Here is a 20,792-nt window from a genome sequence, read left to right as displayed (position 1 = left end):
AGTGCTGACTCTTCGGGCTTGGACAGAGATCAGACCAAAGGCCTGCACAGACTGTGTTATTTTCTGATCATTTGTCATCTCTGAACCCTGCTGTCAGCTCTCAGTAGCAGGAGTGAGATTTTGGGAATTAGCTGGGCAACAGACTGCAACCCTGGCAGCTATCATTTATTTTCCTGGCACCCCCAGCAGTCAGGTTTGAATCATGCCTCGTACCTAAGATTCAAGCAGTCATTTGCAGCAGAAGCTGATCTGAGGCCATCTGTCTGCTCTGAACAAACTTCTGTGCTCTTGAAAATGAAGTTGTGCTGTGGAAGAAGTGTGATCCTTTAATAAACACGGTGCTGCCATGGCAGCCCTTCAGCACAGTCTCACCTGCAGCAGGAAAACACCACCTTGCCACCAGCAGGCAGTGCTGCCTGGCTTTGGTTGGCAAGGAGAGGGACAGACAGATCTCAGTGTCCCTGCACTGCTGGGCTCTGCCCCAAAGTGCTTCCTTGGCACTGACTGCACAGGATTTGCTGCACAGTGAAGCACTCCTCTGCTTTTCTGCAGGAGAGAGAGCTCTTCACCCAGGACAGATACCAGGAATCAGGATATTTTTCATCAGTTTAAGCCAACAGATACAAGCAGAGCCCTTTGTGGGCTGCAACGAGACAGGTTCAGTTTAGTGATAATTCCAGCAGGGCTCCCATGGGCAGTCCCAAACTCCAAACCTCCATCCAGGTGGTCTGGTGAGTGTCCTCAAGGAGCTCCAGCAGCAGTTCCAGCAGTCACAGCACATCCCCTCTGATGGGAGCTCTTCACTGCAAACACAGACACACAACAGGCAGGCCACACCTGCTCACAGTGAGCTCTGTCCCAGGAAATTCCTCATAGGCTGCAACTGGAAGAGGGTAGATCTAGATTAGGTATTTGGAAGAAATTCTTCCCTGTGAGGGTGGGGAGGCCCTGGCACAGGGTGCCCAGAGCAGCTGTGGCTGCCCCTGGATCCCTGGGAGAGTCCAAGGCCAGGTTGGAGCAACCTGGACTAGTGGAAGGTGGCCCTGCCCATGGCAGGGGGTAGGAACTGCATGATCATTAAAGTCCCTTCCAAGCCAACCCATTCTGTGATGTGTCCAGCTCTCTCCCCAAAGCAGGGAGTGTGCTGAGAGCAGCAGTTCCTCCCTTTTTCTGCAGCCTGGCATCCACAGGGCTCAGCAGCACTGGGAGTGGAATATCCCCAGGACAGCACCTGGAGCAGAGGGGCTTTGTCCAAGCAGGAGGAGGAGCCTGGCACAGACACACAGGGAGGAAACCCAGCCCAGGCTGTCACAGAGAGAGCAAACACTGCATCTGGATCCCCCTCACCCTGCAGTTCCAAGCCTCTCCATGGATCTGCTCTCTGCTCAGCACACTGCAGCAAAGTGTTGCCATTAATGCTTGGCCCGAATTTCCAGTGCTCCAATTCTACATTTATATTGTGCTCTCAGGCTGCTAAAACACTTTGTGTGTGCATCCCTGCTGCTCCATTCTCTCCACAGTGAAAGCAGATGATGGATTCTGATGAATCAGATTGCCACAATAACTTACACAGTGTCAGTTCATCTTGTGCTCTGCATTTGCTGGCTGGATTTTTCTGCCTTGATTGAACTATACAGGAAGCTGCTGTTCTTGCCAGAAGATTCCAGCTCTTCCTAGCTGATATCTTAAATGTGAAAAAATGCAAATAATTAAATACTGAGCCAAAAAGTGAGGGGTTTTTCTTGGTGTTTTTGAATTCCAAAACTTAATCTAGTCACTACACAGGCATTGCTGTGCCAGTCTTTCGACATTTTTCACCTGTTAAACAGCCTCTTGGGCATCATCCTTAGATCAAAATGCACACCCATCTGTTCAGTATTACTCCTTAAAACTTCATGTACATTCTCTCCTAAAAAGCCAGAAAACCAAAAAAAAAAAAAGCTATGAAGATGTTTTAATCTTAATGAGCTCTTAAAAGTAATTTTGTCCACTAAGCTCATATTATAATTAACAGAAGACAAACTTTAATGTTCTTCCTGTTATAGGAGTTTCTTGTCTCCTTAACCTCCTTGTAAATGCCGTGCCAAGACCCAGACCCTCATTAAAAGGAAGTACATCTAATTGTTATCTCCTTGTGCATTGCAAAGGGAGAATGATCATATCTGACCAAACTTTTTTCAAAAAAGCAGAACCCAAGTTAACCCATAAGATGCTGGAGGACTTGAGCTGCCTTTCAAGAAATCAGTCTGAAATCACCAAGAAGCATAAAACTGAGCGAGTTTATCCAGTTTCTCTCACACAGCTGGACAATAACTGAGATACATTCGTTGTTCTACATTAAATATTGTTCATGCAGAGGTAAAACAAGAATAGGCAAAGCTAAAATACATTTTTTTTCTTTTTCTTTTAGCACTTATGGCTGTCACACCTCTGGGCAGAAAGCAAGCTCCCAGCTGGACACACAGGGATTCAGGGAAATGCTGTCCAAATCCAGCCAGTCAATTTTAATTACTGAAACTGCTTTGAAATGGCTGTAGGGGAAAGAACCTGTGAGTTAACCAGAAAATATGCCCCCTGGCCCAGCTGAATTGCAGCTTGAGGGGGCGTTGAGGAAGCTGCCTTGGCAGTTGATGCAATGAGATTTAAAAGATAAGGAATCTACAGCAGCAGGGAAACTCCAAGGCCTTCTTGTTTGTTAGAAGGCAAGAAAAGGAAAAGAGGGAGAGGGAAGGAAAAGGAAAAGGAAAAGGAAAAGGAAAAGGAAAAGGAAAAGGAAAAGGAAAAGGAAAAGGAAAAGGAAAAGGAAAAGGAGCACATTGTGAAAGGCAGGAGGAGCACCTCCACCCCCAGCCCAGCACAGGTAACCCCGAGGCAATTTGGAATTGCCCATCCCCACATCCCAGAGGAAGGATGTGGGAGGGAAGGATGTGGAAGGGAAGGATGTGGAGGGAGGTTCTCTCTGCAGCTGCAGCCACCCCGGTGCTCTCCAGAAACACTTCCAGCCCTCCCTCTGCTCTGGGCTCTCGCACGGTGTCACTTTCATCCCTCACATGCTCAAATCCGACACGACTCCACCTCTCACGGTCACAAATTCTCCCTGAGAGCCTCCTCTCCACTGCAACAGGGAGCCAGCCCGGCCCCGGGGCGATGTTAAAAATAGGGAGACCACACAGTGAGAGCTGCCACTGAATACTGCAAAGGGAGAACCCGATCCTGCTCCCTCCAGCTCGTGGTCGTGTCCCTTCTTTACTCCTGCCAGGATAGAAAGGGAGAGAGGAATTGCCTCCCAACCAAGGCTGGTGCATGGGAATGATACAAAGAATTGTTGTTCTCCTGTCCTTGAGAGCTCCTTCCCTGCTCCAGGGTGGGCAGGCAGGGTCCCTGCACCGCTGGTGCCTGCAGAGGCATTTTCCTGCTGAGCAAAAACTGGCCAAAACAAAAATAATCTGAAGCAAGATCATGGCTATCCCTAGATCATGGCTGTCCCTGTGCTAAGCTGCACTGCAAAAATTGGAGAAATAGCTCAGACAAGGCAATAGCTGGTCCAGAGAGCCACAAACCAAGTGGGCTGAGAATTAGGGCAGCAGTCCAGAGCCCAAAGCTGGGACAGAAAGCCAACAAACACCAGAGGAGATCCTCAGCACTCATCCCCAGCTGAGGGTGGAACCCTTGGGAGAAGCATCTCCATGCAGGCATGGCAGGATTGCAGCCACACAAAACCTGGGACATTCCAAGAACGACAGACACCCCAGGGACGACAGAGAGGTGACAGCACAGGACAGACGTGGCCAGGCAAACCCAGACGTGCCACAGAGAGCTGGCAGCCCTGTTGGGACAGCAGTGACAGTGTGGAAAGGCTGGCTTGACTGATGGGAATCCTGCTGACAGCCACAGGAACAGGGAGGATTTTGTGGTGCTGGAGCACAGAAACACCAAGCTGGACAAGCACAACATCCCCAGTTCTTCCTTTATGGATGAACTCCTGTGCCTGGAACCACAGGTAACATTTCTGCAACCACAGGTAACATTTCTGCAACAAAAGTCTGGACCCAACAGTGGTGAAAATGTAAATAAATTGCAGGAAGAGAGGCAGGAGCAAGAAAAGCAAGTGCTGTTGTTGTGAAGGGAGAGGAGTTACAGCATGAAGGTGGATGGGGGTAACCTTGAGCATCAAAGAGCAAAAATACCCCCATGAGCTTCTCATGGAAGGGAGAACTCAGTGCCCAGAGAGACACAAGAAACAGAGCTGCAAGCAAAGGCAGGGAAGCAAGTTATTACTCTGTTTTAGGAGTATTTGTCCCTGGGACACCATCCCAAGCTGCACCTCTGACTCACCCCTGGAGCAAGGTGGTCCCACTCCAGCCACAGATGCACTGACTTGAGACTGATCTTGAATGCAATCTCACACAAGCCTGAATGAGTTATTCTACAAAATTAAAGCAGTTTTCTACAAAAATAAAAGCAGTATTCTACAAAATCAAAGCTCTTTTCTTTATTTGCTGTTGCAAAAAATTAAATGAATGATCTGGCTGTTTCCAGACAAGCTGAACTGCTTTTGCAGCACTGTATGCACAGGGTGAAGCTTTTTAAAAAGATATTGCAAAAATGGTGCAATACTTTCCTTGACAGCTCTCTGAGCCCCTCAGCACACAAGGTCCTGCTATTACTGATATTCAAGGAGAGTGCAAAGTACAGATGAGAGATTCATCCCATCTGGTCTGGCTCTGGCCTCTCAACAGAAATTCTGTTGGTAGAGGAGCTGACACGTGTAGCACTTGGCAGAAACCCCAACTCTGATTCTGTTGTATAAACCTTTTAATTTTTATTATGGTAAAAAGAGGAGGGAGAAAGGGGAGAGTCCTGGGGAGTTCATATGAATTTCACGACCACCTCACTTCCTGGAGGACACTCCTTGTTTTTTGCATATGCACATGAGTACAGATTAGTCATTTAGCACACAAAGACTATTTTCTTTGCTGCACATCAGCCAATATGGTACATGCCAACTGCAGCAAGAACAGCAGATGAAAGCCACAGACACAGTGCTAAGCAACTTGTTCAGCAGTGCTCACATTCCCATGTAAACAAGAGAGATGAGAGGTGGCTTCCCAAGGCCCCTGACAGAGAGGAATATTGGGATAGGCTCACCCTGTCCCCTGGGGTTTGCATGTACTGTCCCTTCTGGGAAGCTGACATGCATTACACTGCCTCAAATCCCAGTGGAATAAGAGCCCAGGGTTAAATAGAACATTAGAAACATCCTTAATGATTTGAGAAACCTATAAGGCCTCGGAGACTCTGAAACTGCAGTTTTGGAGTGAAGAGGAGGAAACTAGCACAGGATCAGGGCCAAGAAAATGTGCTTATGCTTCTTGCAGCCCTGTGTGTCAGAAAGCCTGACTTTCCCTTAAAAGAGCTGATGATTGCAAAACACTCTTTTCTCTCCACAAAGTTACCAAAAATAATAAAATCAGTTTTCTTTTTCACAGAAGTTTTCACCCACGAGGATGCTCTGGAATTTACAAGCTTCCCTTGCAAAGCAACACAGACATGCAAGTATCATTGTCTCAGCTGCTGAAAAAAGAAATGAGCTCAAAGGAAAGGGATAGCTCTTTAATGGCACACAGCATTCCTGCCAGATCCAGCTCCATCAGGCTCGCCAGGACAGCTCCAGGTTCCATCAGAGGAGCTGTCTGCTTTGGTGAAGGGAGAGGGAAGCATTCATTTCTGACAGAAAAATGCTACAGCCAATTAAAAAAAGAAAAAACCAAACCCCCAAATGATGAAATAACACAGGACTGGGCTTGCTCTCTCTAGCAAACCGGGCAAAAGGCATCACAGCAATGCACAAATGAAGAAGACACAGTGGCAGATTTCTACAGTACTTGCTGTCACTCCTCTACCTCCTTGAAACTTGCTTTGTTAGTCCTTCAAAGTCTTGTCTCATTAAATTCCCTGGCACTGTTCTGTTTTAAGAATGTCCTTGTTAAATCTAAAACACCTGTAAGCCTTCCCTGGGTACTCTTGCCTGTTATTGGGAAAAAACATGATCTTGGCACTTACTCAACCTAAGGTGACAGATGCCACTGAAGAAAGTGTGAGAGAACTTCCCAGCCTCCTGCAATTCAAAATTCTACATCCCAAGCTGTAAAAATACAGTAAAGAACAGCAAAAAAAAAAAAAAAAGAACATAAAAGCTAAGGCTGTTCTCGTTCTGGTTATGTATTTATGGAATACTTGCTTTGGAACAATGGTGATCAACATTCTCAGTTTCTGTTGTGCTTTCCTGGATGTCCTTGAGTCAGCTGCAGGTACCCACATTAATCAGCTCTGCTCTAGCAATGAGCTGCCAGTTAATTGTGGCTGCACTGACAGCCAGGGAGTTCTGACAGGTAAGACAGGTCCTACACACACAAATACACGCAGAGAGGCCTTTGGGACAGCTGATGCAGTTTCACTTTTGGCAATGGAATATTGCATTTGTAAAAAATACAGATTTTTGGCTACCAATATTAAGGTACATAAAGTTTTGACCTTGAACACCACGGCAGTGTCGACTTAAGTACCAAGTGTGTGGGACCAGAACCAGGGCAGAGCCCCCAGCATGTGGACAGCACAAGAACCCACAGCTAGAAATGGCAGGCAAGTAGCATTTACAGATTTAAGCCTCAAGAAAATCCATCCCTGGTGCGTCTCACCAAGCAGCAGCCCAGGTATTTTGACCAGGTATTTTGCTCTCAGCCCTGGCTGAGCTGTGTGCAGGTCACACCACCTGCATGCCTCTGTCATGCCCATCCAGCTGCACTTTCAGTTTGTGGAGCTCCTCGATCTCCCGGTTGTGCCGCTCCGTTTTGTGCCGCACCAAGGAGCGGTAGAAATGGATGGTGAAGACGACAAAAATCAGACCCACGGGGACCATGATGATGGTGGACACCAGTGCTGACTGCCACCCTGCGTGGCTGCTTGGCTTCTCCACGTTGGTGGTCTCATTTTTCAGGATGGAGCCCACAGGCAGGAATTTTATCCAGCACAGGAGCACGACTTCAGCAAGGAACAGGAGGATCCCCAGGACGGTGGAGAAGCCCCAGGCCAGCTCGATGTAGGGGTGCATGCGCTCGTGGGGGGACTCACTGATGGAGTTCAGGTTGTGGATGTTGCTCACAGCTTCCACATTGGGCAGGATGCAGGTGCTGATGAGGAGGGCGAAGAGGTGAACGGCCACCAGCACCGTGGTGCAGGCGCTGAAGGCGATCAGCAGCATCTGGGGGTACTTGTACTGCACCTCCAGCTGCACCTCCACCATGGCCACCTGGGGAAGGAACAAAGAGCTTGTCAACACCTGCTGGCTTTCCTCTTTCCAAGGCTTTCAGCCAGAAAAGCATCTTGATTCAGGAAGAACAACTAAGGTCAAGTACACACTCCAGAGCTTTTTGGAATGGCAGCCCAGATGGATCACTGCTGTCACCCACTGCTGTGGCCCTTCTGAGATCATGGTTTTCTCAAACAACACATCTCTCCTTGCCACCACAGCCACAGGAACTGCCCCAAACCCAGCACACAACACAAGGAGCTCATTAGATGCCACGTGGGGCTGAGAGGCAGCTAACAGCCTGCTATAAGCCACCATCACGGCCTCCAGTGCCACTCCCTCCTTGCAGCTGCAGCACAGGAAGTTTCAACTTCAGGCGTGTAAAGAAAAGCAAAACCAAGCAGCTCCTTGTGGCCAGCCACGTTTCACTGCCCACCATGGGAAGCACACAAGCTACTTTATAGCTTAAGTTAGCCCATAGTTAAAATAACTGCCTTCTACTCTCAGGACAGTTTACATTTGTTTTTATTACAAATATTCCCAGATAAATAACTTTTAAGTTATTTATATCCTCAAATTTCTCCCTTGAGAGGTAATAACTTGGTGATACACCCAGCAGAAGTGGACAGCTACTGGCTCATGGGTGTGCTCAGCAACTCAGGAGTCTCCTTCCCAAAACAAGAGCTATTACACAGCAGGTCTCTAGAGCTATTTTTACTTTAATCAAATAAAGCTTAAGAAGCAGAATATGTGCAAGAGAGCAGGAGGCTCTTTTGAGATCAGAAGTGGAGTCCTGTTAACTGGTTTAGCTTAAGAATTTTTACAATTAAGCTACCTGTGAAGCAAACCAGTACTTCTGTGTGGTGGCATCCCTGAAAGGACAGTACAAACTTTCTGCTAAGAAAAGACCCAAAAGCAGTGGACAAGATTATCAAACATTTCTCTCTAGCAGCTGGCTTGCATCTGTAGCTGCACTTCATGATTGCAGAGAAGTTAACTTTCTTGGCAGCAAGGAAAACCGCTGGTGATCCCAGCTGACCTGCTGCTCCAGCACAGCACAGCTTGCTGGAAAGAAGCCCCTCTAAAGAACATCATGAGAAGGCAAAGTTTCAAATATGCACTTGATTCTGGGACACAGAAGGATTTTGTAGAACTGACTCACGATAATGTTATCCAGACTTCACATGAGACTTCCCTGAGCAGCCATTTCAGGCTCTGTATAATCACCTGCACCACTTGCTCTGGCATTACTTGTTCATAATATTATTTAAGCACTTGAAGATTAGGGGTATGCTCATGTTGTCCCTGCTGGAAGCCCTGAAAAGGATTAAAGGGAATGGAAACCAGCTGGCATGACTGCTGCCTTACCTACATTTGCTCTGAAAACCATCAGATCACAGTCAAGTCTGAACACATTCACCAGCAAGCAAGATACAACATGTGTGGAAAATGGTCAATCTCTACAAGTCTGGATTTTATAGCTACATCAAGTATTTAAGACATTAAAGACAGCAAAAATACTGTGACAGCCCTTGGGCATTCCCAGCCTTCTGTTCTGACCATGAGCATGTTGGGGTTTTACCTTTTTTTGTTTTTATCAGCTCCTGGTTGCAGTTTACAGTAGTAAACAGTACAGCAGTTCTTGTTGTGTAGCAGAGAAAACCCTAACACAGGAATCCTTCACTATCAATTGCAAGGTCAATTTAAACAGAACAGATTTCACATTCCCTTGTGTATGTTCCCTTTGCAGTTCCCCTTATATTGATTTGAGAGGGAGGAGATCAGACTCATTCTCTGCTTCACTGTACAGTGAATTTGTCCAGCACTGTGGTTGCCAGTCACGCCCCATCAGCCAGGAAAACCTGCGGGTACATTGTTCATTATGGGGTGCTGTAACACCCAGAGACACAGCTGAATGGGAATTGTACCTGCATGTCCAATTTATAGCTTTATATTAAAGCTGAAAGCCTGGCTGATGTCAACATATCAATTTCTGCTTGTTATCCTTCACATGAGCAGCACTTTTCAGCTAATTGGATGTTTCCTCCCAGACTAACCTATTCCCCAGGGCGAGCTTCAGCTGTGCAATGTGATGAATTTTTAACACTGACTGATGGCTCAGTAAGAGGTATTTCAGTGAAAAACACCAACAATCCAGATAGGGCAGCAAGGCAGAAAAGCAGTTCATTTAACCCAAACAAGTACTGAAAAGGTGAGTGAGCTCTTATTGCTCTACCCAGCACGGGCTGTCATGTCATTTCCTGACCGGGATAAGAGAAAGAGGACAAGCTGACATAACCCATTTAAAAAATCATTAAATAAGCTGTCTAGCCTGTAAAACTATTAATATGTCATGTTTAATACAATTATACTCTTCCATGTAATAGCCCCCTTTGTTTTAACCTCTTCCCAGAAGCAACTTTGCAAGGCTGAGCTCTCTGCCAAACTACGGAATATTTCAGCACAGACTTAATTTAAAGCTTGAGAATAACCCAGCTGAACTCCAGAATTACAGGATCAAGGGCTCACAACATTTTAGAATTAAACTGCAGTAAATTAATGCAATGATTCTGGGGTTTAGACCAGTATAGCTGAGACTGTCCACAACAAGGATGTTATTCATTTTGAGAAATTTAGACCAAGACAGATAATATCAAGCACAAGGATGACAAATGGCTTAACATAAACCATGACACATTCACACAGATGGTTTGGCAGACTGTAAAAACAACCACTCCAGTATATCTGTCAGGGTTTTTGTTTTGGTTTTTTTTAATCAAACACATATCCTGTAGCAATTGGATAAGTATTGAGAAGATGGATTAGCAGTAATAGCTCTTATTTCCATGAGGAAAATTATTAAGCTCCTCTAAATTTCCTTTATTTGCAGCCTCCTTGGGGCAGCTGCCTTACAGCCCACCTCCAAGCAGACCTGGCACTGGAATGACCCACATCCTCCTGACCTGCCCCAGTGCTCTGCCAGAAATACCAGAGATGATAACGAGGAAGGTTTGCATTATTCTGCAGCCTGTCCAGAAGGAGTTGGATCAGAGCCATGGCCTGTTGATCAAATATCCATCAGCTCACAATAATTTCAGCCAATATGAAGCTAGCTTGCATCAAACACACCGACAGGGAAGTAAATAAAGCAATAGCCAAGCCCTGGGTGACATTTGTTTACGTAGTCAAATGCACTCGAGGCTTTGGGGAAGTTGTTTAATAGGATCACGGAATGGTTCAGACTGGAAAACACCTTTTTAAGATCACAGAGTCCAACCATCACATCAACACTGCCAAGTCCACCACCAAACCATGTCCCTAAGTGCCATGTCTACACATATTTATCTCTAAGTAACTTCTCTTCTTTCATCAATTGCCAGAGGTGTTCTTATTAGAGAGTAAACATCCGTGTATTAAACTCCTGCATACCCGTGGAGAAATAACCCAGGAGGAACAAACACCACAGCTTTCCAATCAGCTGGGAAAAAAGCTAATAAAGAGAATTCCTTATTGCAAGAGATTTTATTTCTTAGTTACTGATTTCTATTTCTTACATTAGGCTGGTGAGCATAATTAACACTACTTACACCTGTGTATATTCAACTGCACTTTAAAGAGATCAAAGAGAATGTAAAACCAGTGGTTAATTTTGTGTGTTTGCCAAGGACTTTCAGTAACTTTCTGCTGTAAGAGCTGAGAAAGCATGATTTGTTTTCAGAGATGTGGTTCAGCCCTGCAGTGTAGGTGGGCTGCAAGCCCTGAGTCCCGGTGGTGCCAGTGACAGCACACCCCAGCAGGGACACTTTGTGGGACCACGCTGGTAGATCAGTCCCCAACAATACCAAATGCTAATTTATTAATTGTATTAAAGACAACAGTCACAACAGAACTCCAGTAACCAGAGGCACACAGAGCATGCAGGTGAGAAGCTTTTTAGAGTAAGAAAACTCCTGCATGAGAGAAGTCTACAGGAGAGCACCCAGCATTCTCCAAAAGAGGAGGGACCTTCTGTCCCTGCATCACCCAAGTTTGGTTACAAACCAACAAAGACTTTGTGAAAAGCTTTTAGGAGCATCTTTTGCACACAGCCAGTGAGTGGAGAGCAATGACAAAGCAACTGAGCACCCTGTCCCCACTCCAGCCTGCTCCCACTGAAACCCCCACCTGCAGCTTTCCAGCTTCACTTTGGGTGACCAACTTGTAATGTTATGGATGATTCATGGGCTGGGGGGCTGGGGGAGGAAAAAGCAGTGGAAGAAGCTAAAATAAAACAAGAAAGGCAATCTGGGAAGTTCCTGAGATCTGTCTTTCCCTCCCAGCTTCTGAGCTGCAGGATGAAACATCTTCACCTCAGGTCCCACACCACCCAGACACTGCCCCTCTGCTGACAGACCTCGGGAACAGCCAAACCTGCCCACTTCCTGAACAGGAAACCTCCCCCAAACTGGTTCCAACTCTCACTCACAGTAAGCAAAAGCTGAGGGGAAATAAAGGGGCTCACACAGCATGGTGGTGTTTTAATACACAGCTCAGACAGGCCTGAGCACTGGACCACTGACTGTCTCAGTCTTGTTTATTTGCTCACCCCTACCATGGTTCTGACCTATGCAAATCACTTCCAAATAACACCCAAGTGCTGCACAGCAGAGAGCAAGCACCAGGGATCACTTCCAATAGGCAGCACTGACAAAAATACACCAGGTTTGGCTCCCTGCAGGCTGCAGAGCCCTCTGACACCAGGTCTGAGGCTCAGGGCCTCTTCTCACACCTCAGTGGCAGAACACGATCTCCCTGATCACGCTATGCAAACTTCACTTTGGCAGACTGTGACCAACCTCCACCTTATTTTAGACACTGTGACCTGAGAAAACACGCAGAGAAATTAAAATAACGTTCAGGACCACAGCAACCACAGGGGCCTGAAAGTGCTCCACACCCAAGAGCAGCCTTGCATGCATGAGGGCAGCCAGCCTCGGGGCCAAAGGAGGTCCTGGATTGTTTAGCAATGCTGCTGGAGCCCTTAGGATCACTTGCAGTAGGGGGATCAGTATTTTTAAAGGGCTGACTTGGGAGTGTGTGGGTTGGCTGTTAGACAGCTCATGTATCCCTGCTGCAGTGAGAGAGCCAGCCTCAAACTTTGCAGCAGCAGCCAAACAGAAGCGCACGGGCAGATGCCTCCTGTTTCTTCAGGAAACAACTCCCTGCTCCTTCCCAGGAAGAAAACACTGATTAATAGTTGATTTGAGGCAACCCAAAAACCTTCACCATTAAAAAAGCTATAAAACACACATTACCTGTGAAACATGCGTACTTTATGATTGGCTTTTCACAAATATTAAAATGAATACTATTTGTGTTGTGTTAGAAATTAATGCTGTATTAATTCTCTTAAGTAGTGTGGTAAATACAGTTTTAGGTTATAACATAATGTTAAAATAGAAACTATGCTATGTAGGATGCTTTTTTTTCTAAAGAAAGGACTCACACCAAGATAGCAGCCACAGGACACCTAAATCTTTCAGAGAAAGAGAATTTATCGCACCATTATCAGAAGAAATGAGCTTCTTCCTGCCTCATCAGGTTTGAAGGCACCGTTTAGGATTCAGAGGAAGAAGTTGTTGATGATCACGGAATCCTGTGTTTGAATGGAATTTATGCATCATGTATGAGATGTATGAATATGCAACAGGCTATTGCTTTTAAGGATTAATCCTCTGTTAAGGGGTGTCCTTTTTCGGGCTTATGCTGTCAAGAAAAAGGTACCTGGATATCCATAATTCTTTGTTTCTATTGTCTCATATTATCCTAATTCAAATTAGGACAATATGAGACAATTACTCTAATTGTATTACTATTTTTATAACCATTTTATTACTATTAAACTTTTAAAAGTTTAAAAACAAGTGATTGGCGTTTTTCACATTACCATTGCAAATCCAGAGAGCAGAGCAGAGGTTCTGCTGGAGGCTTTCAGTTTGGCTCGGCTCAGGTACAGTTTTCTCCAGGAAAGGGCTTGCACAGAGTGGTGGTTGGACGTGACCAGTTCCAGGTAGCTCCGTCGGACCCAGTCCCGATAATCCATGCCCTTGGTGCCAGGCTCAGAGCAGCAGGCAGGAGTGGAAGGATCCACCGGAACGTTTAATTCAGTACTCATGATGAGAGAAGTGCTGAGGGAACAAAACAGTCATGTTCAAGACAGGATGAGCATTAACTACTGGAAAAGCTGCAGCTGAACAAAGTTGCCCTTGGTCAGTGGAAAATGATGGACCAAATAACATCACACTTGGAATTCAGAACTGCAAAGGACCGTCCATAACTGCCAAAAATGACCACGAGAACTAGGAAGGATTACAAAGGTACACTCGGCAACTATTTCAGCAGGAATTCAGGAAGGCTGCACACCATCTGGATTTTCATTTCAGAGTAGGCACCTCAACTTTGCCCTTTAATTCCTTCTTGCTCATAAAAAATTGTTTTATATAAATACACTTCACCTCCATCTTATCTTTGTTTTGGTTGGACAGTTCATGTCCCAGTGCACCACGGGCTGGCTCCAAATGCACCTCCTTAGAGCATCAAACACCACTTGAGGGAGTCACTTTTTGCTCCTTCTTTGGAAACCATTCCTCTGGGTTACAATGTGGGGTGTAACCAAACTGAGTGTTCTACTCCCATCTCCATTATTCCTGATGAACTGTTAATGGCCGCTTGCAGGAGCTGCGGGGTGCACACCCGACCCCCCAGGCTGCGAGCTGGCTGTTAGATAAGGGAAGGAGGCAAACCCTGCATTGCAGGGTGGTGTTTTATTGTGTTCATAAATTGCTTCACTCAGCCGTGATAGCTACACCCAGCCCAGGGCTCATCCCTGCCAAAGGGCCATAATGGCACCAATGGGCAGCTGTAACGACCTCGGCCATAAAGGACTCCCCAGAATATCCCGTGACTCATAGGATCACATCATTCCATTGTGAAATTCCTCGCTCCGGGGGAGGTGCTGAGCCTTCCTGCCTGCATCTGACCGTATGTTATCTGGGGATACGAGCACCACCACCACTGGACATGCAGGGGAGGATCTGAACTTCCACAGGAGAACCAGACCATCCACAGCACCACTGCTTGTGAGAGGACTGCAACCATCACTTCAACAGCACTGCAACCACTCCTTGATCAGACTGCAGCCACCACCCTGACCAACACGGGCCAGGCTGTACTCTGACTTTGTGGGTTTAAGCCAGTTTTTCTGTAAAATTCCAATTCTGCATAATTAATCTACTGTAATCTTCCTATTAAACTGTAAGTCCGACCTGAAGCCTGTCTCAAGGTATTTGTGTGGGGTTAATCTCTCCCCCTGGTTTACTTTCAAACCAGCACATCAGTTTTTCTCAACCATAACTCATCAAAGCTCAGTTTAGATGGGCACAATTCTCCCCCAATAATCACAGAGCTGAATGCTGTGTAGGGTTAACAAATGAACTACCCAAGCTTTTGCAGTGGGAAGTTAAATTTCCTGAGCTGCTCACACTCCATTTATCAGCCACATCTGACCAAGAATCCTGTTCCCCCCTTACTTCCACCGGTGGCTCTGAGCAGAGGGCAAGGAAAAGGCAATTCCAAAGGGGAAAGCAAGCTGCTTCCAGGAAATGTCATCATCTTCAGATTGAAGGGATTACACTGAGAGATGCATGAAAGCAGCAAGAGTACTTCAGGTGGTGGAAGATTACAGCACCATGTCCCCATGCTGCTGGCAAATGGCTCTGGTGATCCCCAGGCATAAAACAACATCCATGGAATGTTTTGTGCAAAAATTTCTCAACTCTGACACACATCTGAAACTAACTCAGCCTTCCAAAAAAATGGAAATACAATTCCTTGTTTAATCCCCTCACTCACAACTCTGCCACTGAGGACTGTGGAGGTGGCAGACACCAGAGCTGCACCTTCTGGTTATAAAACACTCACCAGCTCCCAGGAGGAGGAGATGCTGCCCAGAATCACACCTGGTGTGGCATTAATTAGTCCCAGCACCACCTCTCAAGGTCACAGGCACCTTTCAGCCCTGCCTTCATCCCCCCAGCTCCCCATGTACAGGGGCCACGTGGGGACAGCTAATAAAGCCATGATTGCTGGGAGACTTGCAGAAGTGGCAAAGATCAAAAGACATCAACTGCCCACAACTCTGAATGCTGTTACTAAAAGGGAAGGAAGCTGTTTCAGGCACAATAACAAAGAATAGCAAATAAAGCACTGCAGGTCCAAGAATGTCCCTCCTGAACATGGGGGGGCTTTTAGGTTCCAGTCCCCTCAGACACAACAAGGATGGCAGCACAGGATGATTCCTGGGCAGGTTTGACAAGGCCGTTATTACAGCCCCTGCAACACTCCAGGAAGGCTCCTGACCTGCTCAGGAATTTTCAAAATATTTAAAAGTAACAAAAAAACCCAAACAAACAAATAAGAAAGGCCCACTAGAATATTCATGCCATAATAAAAACAAGAAGAGAAACAATAACAGGGACAAACCTTCCTGCTTGATCTGTGTTTCCAGAAAAGGCAAGAATCCCCTATTTTACAGATTAAAAAAATCTCCTGGGAGCATTGGAGGAAGAAACAAGTCTGTGAACAGCAAAATTGTAAAGCTGTTTCCTGTGACAACATCCTGTGTGGGTCCTGCAATGTATAGCGTGGAGTGAATTCACTCCCTTTGTCCCCAGCTGGGACAGTGATGGCCTCTGCTCTGCCATTTAATTTCATGAAATACTTAGGAACTTTCTATGTAGGAAACTTGACCCCTGGGACAAATTCCATTAAAAAGACAAATGAATTCAGAGGTTACAGAGAGAGGGCAAGAGAACCCAATCACATCTGCTTCTTCCCTTAGAAAAATAAGCTAAAAATACCACAAGGCTGAATTTTCTCTCTGGAGCAGCTCAAGAGATGTTCTCAAATAAGTAAACAGCTTCAGAACGAAATCCATAAACACAAATGTAACCCAAACAAGCAGTGCCAGGAAGTCAAACTCACCTTGCTGGCTATGGACATGGAGGGACTGGGTGGAGGGCTCCAAGGGCTGAAACACAAGACCAAAGAAGAATTTTACATGTGCTGTAGCTGGAGCAGTTTTACTCTGCAAATACTTTTCAGCCTGTCATCTGCATCAGGGGAGGCTTATTCTGGAGATTTCACCTTCCTGCCTTGCAAAGTTAAAGGTTTAGGACACTTGTTCTTACAGAAATAACTATCCTACAGGGTTTGACTGCACAGGGCTGCTGAGCTCTGGATGGGCAATGAGGATTTCTCCAGACCTTTTCCTCAGGCAGCCCCGGCAAAGTCCATCCCAGCTGTGTCTTCACTGCACCACCGACGCATCTGACCCCACTTCATCTCGCACTGGGAGGACAGACAGCTCTCTGTGATTGCTCCCTTATGTGGGTTTTCTTAACCTGCCAAGTGCTGTCCTTTGGAAAAGGGAAAGCCTTTGCCTCCTCCCATCTCAGTGCATGTGTGGGGATTTCTCCACAGCTGGGGATGAAGCCGACAGAGCGGGTCCTCCTCCCACCACTGCCGTGCTCAGGCACCCACAGAGCGCTGTCTCTGCAGCACTGGCAGCTCCTCTGCCTGGTTTCAGATGCCAGCCCCCTCCTCAGTCCCAGGTTTCTGCCCCACACCCCCAGACTTATCTGTGGGTTTGTGCCAGTTCCTTCCCTCCCATTGTTCAAGCCCCTGCAGGCCATGGCTAAGCCAAATCCCGAGCCCTGTTACTCCGCTCGGATGAGTTCCAGCCATCTTTGCTATGGGAAACCCCTTCCTATGTTCTCTTCTGGCTTGGGACTCCTCCAAGCAGCCCTCCTGGGGTGCCAGAGTAGCCAGGCAGGGTGTGAACACCACCCTTGTGGCAGCAGGGGATCACCTCCCAGGCAGGATGGGACCCCCTGGTCCCATGGCCACAGCTGGCATCCTCCTCACAGGGCACCTCCTTCCCCGCCACCGTCGGCACACCCTGGGCAGGAGGCGATCCCACACTGCCAGGATCTCCCCTCCAAAGCAGCCTCAGACAGGGCATCCCTCAAGCCAGGATGAGACCCACTCCCAACGAGGACCTTTCCCTCCAAAGCCAACCTGGACAGAGGATCTTTCCTAGGCAGGACGCAACCTCCTACCACTGCATCCTGATCCAGCATCCCAAGGATCCTCCCCAACTCCTCAGGCAGGATGGGACTCAACCCCTCGGTCTGGTCTTCCAAAATCAGCCTGGGCCAGGCTCTTCCCTGCACCGTGTGCTGGAGATGTCCCCCCACAGCGCTCCAGCGAGAGCATCCCTGTCCGGACATATCCCATGGGAGCTTTCTGCATCCCACGGCACCTCCAAAGCACGGCCGGACAGGACGGGACCCCCTTCTCTGCCCAGAGCGGACCCTTCCCATTCACCCCGTCCCTCCAGGTGCAGGGGACTGCCCCCAGCTCGGCGGGACGAGGCGCCCATCCCACCACCAGCACCCCGGCACGGCATTCTCCCCGCCCGGGCAGGACGAGGCGCGTCCCCCCACACCGGCCCGGGCAGGGGAATCCCTGCTCAGGCAGGATCAAACCAACTTCCCCCAGCAGCCCAGGCAGGACGAGACCCCCTCCTCCCGGAGCCCCGCGGGCAGGACGCGCTCCCACCTCTGCAGGACGAGCCCGCCACCTCCCGAACGCGCCTGAGGGGAAGCCGCCCGCTGCCCCAGAGCGCGGGCCCCGCTGGGGATGAGCCCCCTGCGGGCGGGATGCGGCCCCGGGGGGGTGGAAGCGGACTGTGTCTCACCGCAATGCTGTCCGGGGGCAGTGCCGGGAGCCCCGGGAGAGGGACCGGGAGCGGAGCCGGGGCAGGATCGGGAGCGGGATCGGGAGCCGGAGCCGCCTCCGCCGCTGCCACGGCAACGCCGGGCACCGGCCACGTGACCCGCAGGAAACGGGGGGGCAGCGCCGCCACGCCCCCGCACGTGACCATTCACTCATTGGCCCGCGGTCGGGCTGGCCACGCCCCCTCAGCGACGGGGGCGGGGCCTGGGGACGCGACCCCCGCCCTGCCGCAGCCGGTGCCCCCCGCCCCGCCCGCGGAACCGGGGCCGCTCTCGCCCCCTGCGCCCACCGGGGAGCCCTCTGGGGGTCTCACGAAACGGGGATGGACTCAGGGGTTACAGGGAAAGAACATCCCTCCGGCACGGAGCCGTTCCCGCAGCACTCGGGGGTCCCGCTGTGAGCATGCATCTGTAGGGGTAAAAAATGTCTGCGGTTCCCTAAGGTCGGAGTCGGGCTGAAAGCCACCCACCGGTAAAGATGTTAGTGGGTCTGGACCTTGCGTTATCCCTAAATCTTGCCACAGAGAAGGTACTGGTGCAATGGGATGCAAATGTGCTTTTATTACAATTATTAATTATACAGCAAAAAGTCGCCACTTACATAAGTCAAAAGGCAGCGCTGCTCTGCCTCCGCCGGGCTGAGGCTCCTCCGGCTGAGCACGGGCTCCCTGCGAATCCCGACTGCTATCTCCCTGCACTCCTCCGCTATTGACTCAGCAGGAAATCCTGTATAAACCCATCAAAAGGATAGGGACAGCCTTATGGGAAAGAGAGGGAGTTCCTGCCCTGGAAATGAGATAAAGAAAATGCTGAAAGGCAGCACAATGGGTCAGCTTTATAACAGGGTAATCCCATCTTCCTGAATTCCATTCTGCCGGGGGGAGGGAACAAAGGAAAACAATTCTTAAGTACCTAATAAAGAGACAGATACAAGTTATCCTGAGTGTGCTTTTCACCTCTGAGAGCAGGAACACCCCTGGGTCGGTTTCAGCCCAAACACCGCTGTCTCTCAGGCTCCCACATTTGCACAAACACACGTACAGAGCAACTTTAGCCCTTGAGGGTTAATCTCTATCAGAGAAAGGAGAGAGACTCCTCTAGAAAAGAACCCAGAGCACGAATTTAGTGTAAGCAGGTCAAATTCCTTGGCAGTTTCAAGCCTGTAAGTTATTACTGCTTTCTTGGTGCCCTATTTGGAATAGCAATCAGTTGTAGAGCTGTTCCTATTTTACTATGCACAGGAGCACTTCCCCTTTTCTACTCCACGGATGAGGCTTTCCCCGTTTTGAGGTCACATAGTATTTGCATTTTATTCTAAACGAAGAAACATCCCTTGAAACCTCCCTTTGAAGTGCTTTGTATTCTCAAACAAGCTCGTACTGCCACGAACAACCACAACAGAGTGTTTATGGGAATTCACAGCTACACCTACCAAATGCAGCTCCTACTGCTACACTCAGCCACCCCGGCGAGACAGAGCGTGAGGCAGATGCCACCTTCACCAACATGCTCTCTTTGCTGTTTATGGATTTCAAACTCAGCATTCCCAGAAAACACAGCATGAATAACTCAGCACGGGCATCTTAGGGAGGCAGGATGAGGCCACACAACCTGAATTTGTTCAATCACCAAGACAAACTGGAGTTCACCTTCCTCGTGGCTGAGGGAAACGTGTCCTCACTCTGCTTAATGCAGAGCAGCACTCAGCTCAAAGGCAGAACATTATTTGTGAGACTCTCAGTTCTTTGCCCATAAAAAACCCTCATGTTTTTGTGGCTCATCCTACAATATCCACAGGGTTTGTCTGCCCTAAGGGGGATTTGTGTGAAGCAATGCTCATAAATAATCTCTCCACAGGGAAAATGGATCCTGCATCTGAATGAAACACTGCCACAACTTGCAGCACCTGCCTCCGTGGAGACTGAGCAGAAAACATGCAGATCTCTATCCTGGGGGCAGTGGGGATATGGACCTGGCAGGTCAGAAGTTATCAAGCTCTGAAGCCCTTGGATATGTACAGAGGAACTAAAGGCAAACATCACTTGCACTTGGTCACATCTGCTTCCCAGCCACCATGGTAATACCATGGAGAAGCCATTACATAAAGCCAGCTCAGACAAAATGCAGGATTTCTGGCAGCAATATCCAACAAAGGCGAAATCTAAAAAGAGATTCTCCCTTTTTACTGTTTTTGCTTAAAATAATTTGGCATTAACCAAGGCTTGAGAAGAAGTAGCACCGCATTCTGGATGCAAGGCTCTGGGATGAGCATGTCTGAAAGCCAGCAGGCACTTCTAATTAAAGATACACTGAAGAGACAAAAACCAGAGTTACAAGTAAAACCACCACTGCATATGCTTTAAGCACCAATAAGTAAATATATAGAGAGATGTTAAGATTCCTACCGGGGAATCCAAGGTGCAAAGCAGAGCGCTCAAGCAGAGAGAAAGGCAGGTGTCATCACAGGAAGCTGAGCACAAGCAAAATGATTCCATTCCAAGCCTTTCTGCCACAGGATTCGGAGGCTTTACACACAATCTTTGGGAAAAGGTATTGTTCCAATTCAAAAGCAAAAAGGAAGTGACATGCAGCTTACACCTTTTTCCATATTTTCATGTGTGCCACATCACTTGATCTCTTTGTCCCTT

The 20,792-nt window shown here is 48.0% G+C and overlaps 1 protein-coding gene across 3 annotated transcripts; it reads right to left on the bottom strand.

Moving 5' to 3' along the window:
• Nucleotides 1-596: 596 nt before the first annotated feature.
• Nucleotides 597-20,755, bottom strand: ORAI2 (ORAI calcium release-activated calcium modulator 2). 3 transcript variants are annotated; one of them, XR_010784803.1, is made up of 6 exons: nt 18,108-18,221; nt 16,331-16,376; nt 13,236-13,476; nt 6,242-7,309; nt 1,570-1,684; nt 597-883 (listed from the first exon to the last, which is right to left on the bottom strand). XR_010784803.1 is itself a non-coding variant. In XM_066563505.1 (4 exons), exons 3-4 carry the CDS (start codon nt 13,461-13,463, stop codon nt 6,764-6,766), a joined length of 774 nt encoding a protein of 257 aa, XP_066419602.1. In that variant the 5' UTR covers nt 13,464-13,476; nt 16,331-16,376; nt 18,746-20,755; the 3' UTR covers nt 6,207-6,763. The 3 variants fall into 3 exon arrangements, 2 of the variants coding, with proteins under 2 accessions (XP_066419602.1, XP_066419601.1); XM_066563505.1 differs by lacking the exons at nt 597-883; nt 1,570-1,684; nt 18,108-18,221 and adding an exon at nt 18,746-20,755 and having other exon boundaries at nt 6,207-7,309; XM_066563504.1 differs by lacking the exons at nt 597-883; nt 1,570-1,684 and having other exon boundaries at nt 6,207-7,309.
• Nucleotides 20,756-20,792: the final 37 nt, after the last annotated feature.

This window comes from Molothrus aeneus, chromosome 20 (genome assembly GCF_037042795.1).
Source record: "Molothrus aeneus isolate 106 chromosome 20, BPBGC_Maene_1.0, whole genome shotgun sequence".
In the NCBI taxonomy this organism is placed as follows: domain Eukaryota; kingdom Metazoa; phylum Chordata; class Aves; order Passeriformes; family Icteridae; genus Molothrus; species Molothrus aeneus.
Note: the sequence above shows the minus strand (reverse complement) of the source record. Positions and strands in the feature narration are given on the sequence as shown.

Bases quoted from the DNA above. Each gene is read 5' to 3' on its own strand.
- ORAI2 (XM_066563505.1), bottom strand. From the start codon at position 13,463: ATGAGTACTGAATTAAACGTTCCGGTGGATCCTTCCACTCCTGCCTGC. The intron at 7,310-13,235 runs GTAATGTGAAAA...TTCCTTCCCCAG, and splicing joins TGCTCTCTGGATTTGCAATG to GTGGCCATGGTGGAGGTGCA.